Here is a 3,628-nt window from a genome sequence, read left to right as displayed (position 1 = left end):
TAGTAATTAATAAAAAAAAAAACGGTATTTGTGGTAAAAGATAGAGAGAATTGTGAGTTTTGTCACGTACGGTAGAGTTATTTAAGGATTCTTGGCAAGCCAATGACTAAATGATTATTTATAACCGAGAACCTTAGCCCTACTTTGGCAAATTCTTCTGTGACAAAAATGTAAATATCTCAATCAATTGAAGATTGGTTTTAATTAAGAAAAGAACTATGAATTTTCAGAGTGCAAGCTGCAGAAACTTTAGCAATAAAATACAAATCTAATTTGTTCTGACCAACCTATTTCTTTATACCATAAAAAATCAATACTTAGCATATTATAAATATGACTTCAATATTACCAAAGAAATTTAATAATACACTTCTATTCTTTCTGTAGAAACTTTAAGATAGCGTCTTTGAACTCCCTGTTAACTTCATTAAATTTTTTCAGTGACTCCGCCTTTTGTCGTTCAATTTCAATTAGTTGCCTTTCATTTTCTTCGGTATGCCTTAAATACTGTGTTATCTCCGCTGACAGTTCCTCGAATTTGTCCAGCACTTTCAATTGGAATTTACTCACGCCTTTATTCTTCTTATTGGGCACGGTTACTGGCGTAGAAGTGCTTGCACGCGGAGATGCCGGCGGAGAAGGGACAGGTGATGCATGTGGGGATGCCGGCGGAGAAGGGACAGGTGCTGCATGAGGGGATGGCGGTACAAACGGTGATAGGCGTGATGTACCAGATGATTCCGCTATTGAAAAATTAAAATATATTTTTGTATTATAATGATATTGTATTTTTTTAAAGCGTAATTGCGTACCTTGGATGGTTTCCAGTGTTGAATCGTAAAATGAGTTTACTTTGAAACGTCCAATTATTTGGTGTACACGTCCATAATGTGGCCAAGAAGATGTTGTCTCACCAGATTCTAACATATTAGCTTTCTCGGTGCTAATTTTGTCAATATTGAAAATTCAGTTAATTTCTTATTCTAACAATATAAGTTTTAAATATCGTATACGCACCGATAACGCTGTGAAAAATTGGCCAATTTCACTTGCACCTCCCGCGCATTATATATGTAGCCCAACTTAACTAATTCTTCTGATATTCTCTCATAAATATGCATATTTTTACGTACTCCACGGAGCTCGACTACGTGCTCTGCCCACAATTCCAGTATGGCCAGCTCGGCACCTTCAGTCCAGGCTAGTCGCTTCCTTTTAGCTTTTGGCGCTGTTATAAATAGTAAATACGTAGAAATTAGTAAATTTTCTATTTTATAGTATATATTTATAATATTATGCTTTTAATTTACTCACTAGTAATTTTTTCACTCTTCATATTGCTGCTTAATTGAACAAGCAATTAGCGATTGCCTTTTAATTACCCAAGCAAAAGCAAAACGTACAGGGTTGCATGCAATATTTTATTCGATTTACATTCAATTGAATACTAATTGTGCAATGAAGCTAAGCATTCCTATGCGGCAAATTGTGGAAAATTATTGTTTTCAAGCATTTTGTTGATTATATTAAAAACGCAGTGTATTAACTGACTTTTAACTGCTGAAGCTTTTTGTTTACACGTAAAACTGGTATTTTTGTGGCTCGCAAGATGGCATTGAAATTTGCTCAGCGCATACGCACGTACACGCTTGGCATGGAGTTGCGCTTTAGATACACTGCCATACTATTGTTTGTAATTTAATTTATTTTTTGTGGTTTAGTTCCGTTTTTGAATTTATGTATATAGCTCATTTGATAAACAGAAATGAATTAGTAAATCATTATTATTATTAGATATCGTAAAAAGTATTTATTTCTATTTACAGCGCGTTTTTAAAGGTTTTTGTGACAACGGAAGGCACAATTCCGATTTCTTTGGCGCCGCGATTTGAAGGTACCGTTGGAAAGAGGAAGTCCTCCTGATTAAAAAATATAGGGTTATAGGTACGGCAAACGCTTAGTTTACGAGATATTCGACCTTAAAGTTCAAAAATTCCCAAAATTCGAGCATTTCAACAAGCTATTTTACCGCATTAAACACACTTTACTCACATTTTTCACTTCAAATTAATTAATTTAAACTATAAACTTTTTAATAAATCCACATTTTACACTTTTAACAGTTTTTTTTACCGAAGAAATCTTTATTTTAAAAATTACATTTTACACTCGTAGTGAACATCATGTGTGTGCTAAAATTACGACGAAATGGAGCGCTGCCATGTGATAATAAGGAAATTCGCTGAAATGCCTTTTTCCCAAAAATTCCTCTATCCATTCATATGGATATGTTCTTTATTTAATTTAATAAACAAATATGTAATATTATATACTAATAATATATATTATTATATAATATTATATAATAATATTTAACCATTTTATAATGAAAACTCAAACTTTCTTTGAATATTAGTGCAAGATAACCAAAAAATATAACCACTTCATAACGAAACTCAATATATTTTTTTTATTGTAACGCAGAAAGGAGTACTATGCGAAAGTACTTCAGTGACCCCGGGTATTCGCCCGACCAGAGTTATTTTTTTAAAGCGCGGCCGAAGGCCGCCAACGCAGAAAGCAGTACTACGCGAAAGTACTTCAGTCACCCCGATATGATATAAATTTTACAATATTATTATAGATTTTTACTTCTTTATTTTTATTAAACATAAATCGCATATTATACATATACATACATATGTATAGTATATATGTATACATATGTATATATACATGTGTATATGGAACAAGTTTTCACAACTCAATATTATAACTTGAAAACTGTTGGAAAGTATTTTTTATTATAATTAATATAGAAAAAAGAATCACGCAAAAGAACAAACAAAGAAATATCGTTAAGAATCCTACAAATTTGGTGTTTGAGATGTGGCAACGCTCGTTTTCCTCATAATTGTAAACAATCTAGCCTTTGCAACGATGAGTGTTCTAGGTGATTTTTAAATTAATAAATATAGGTAAAATATTACAAAATAAAAGTGAAATGTGAACTTATTTCAATCTTTAAAGTGTATATTTAAATATAACAAGAGGAAAATGTGAAAAAATTTAGAGAAACATAGAGAAATAACATGTTTTCTTAGTGCAAATTTTTGAATTTTTAAACGTGAATATTTCAAAAAATATTAGTTATTTTTACATTATTTTTGGATATTCCTCCTCTGGAGAAGTTACCCTATCCGCACATACCCCATTTATATGGAAATTCGTTTTTTTTACCCCGCCGCCAAAGTAATCGGAATCGTGCCCAACGGAAGATTATTCGAACTCTCAAATAATAATTTAAGAGATTATATTCCATAATGCAAATTTTCCATTCAAACAGTTTTTTAATTCATAAATTTTTAATCCGGTTTTATAAATAATTTTTTAGTCCGGTATTTGGAATTAAAAATTTTAAAAATAGTAAACACAAAAACACATTATTATAAAAAAACTATGTTATTGTAGTTGTAACGGGTACCTATTCCCCGTTAGAATGGTAAGGATTAGATAAGTTGCCATTGAGGTCATCCAACGACAGGGCCAGGTACGTGCTGTTTCGATGGAGTCGGACTATAGGGAAAAGGGTGTTAGATATGTAGGTTGGCAGGGCATGCAAAGAGGT

The 3,628-nt window shown here is 32.0% G+C and overlaps 1 protein-coding gene across 1 annotated transcript; it reads right to left on the bottom strand.

The window, feature by feature from the left end:
• Window positions 1-269: 269 nt before the first annotated feature.
• On the bottom strand, window positions 270-1,418 carry LOC120768551. Its single transcript, XM_040095295.1, has 4 exons — window positions 1,315-1,418; window positions 1,018-1,228; window positions 813-943; window positions 270-743 (listed from the first exon to the last, which is right to left on the bottom strand). Exons 1-4 carry the CDS (start codon window positions 1,334-1,336, stop codon window positions 373-375), a joined length of 735 nt encoding a protein of 244 aa, XP_039951229.1. The 5' UTR covers window positions 1,337-1,418; the 3' UTR covers window positions 270-372.
• Window positions 1,419-3,628: the final 2,210 nt, after the last annotated feature.

Source organism: Bactrocera tryoni, chromosome 2 (genome assembly GCF_016617805.1).
Source record: "Bactrocera tryoni isolate S06 chromosome 2, CSIRO_BtryS06_freeze2, whole genome shotgun sequence".
NCBI classification, from domain to species: domain Eukaryota; kingdom Metazoa; phylum Arthropoda; class Insecta; order Diptera; family Tephritidae; genus Bactrocera; species Bactrocera tryoni.
The sequence above is the reverse complement of the archived record's forward strand: the minus strand, read 5'-3'. Positions and strand labels throughout refer to the sequence as shown.

Coding starts and splice junctions, on each gene's coding strand:
- LOC120768551 (XM_040095295.1), bottom strand. CDS start 1,336: ATGAAGAGTGAAAAAATTACTA. Junction 1,229..1,314: donor GAAGAGTGAAAAAATTACTA/GTGAGTAAATTA, acceptor TATTTATAACAG/CGCCAAAAGCTAAAAGGAAG. Junction 744..812: donor AACACTGGAAACCATCCAAG/GTACGCAATTAC, acceptor ATTTTTCAATAG/CGGAATCATCTGGTACATCA.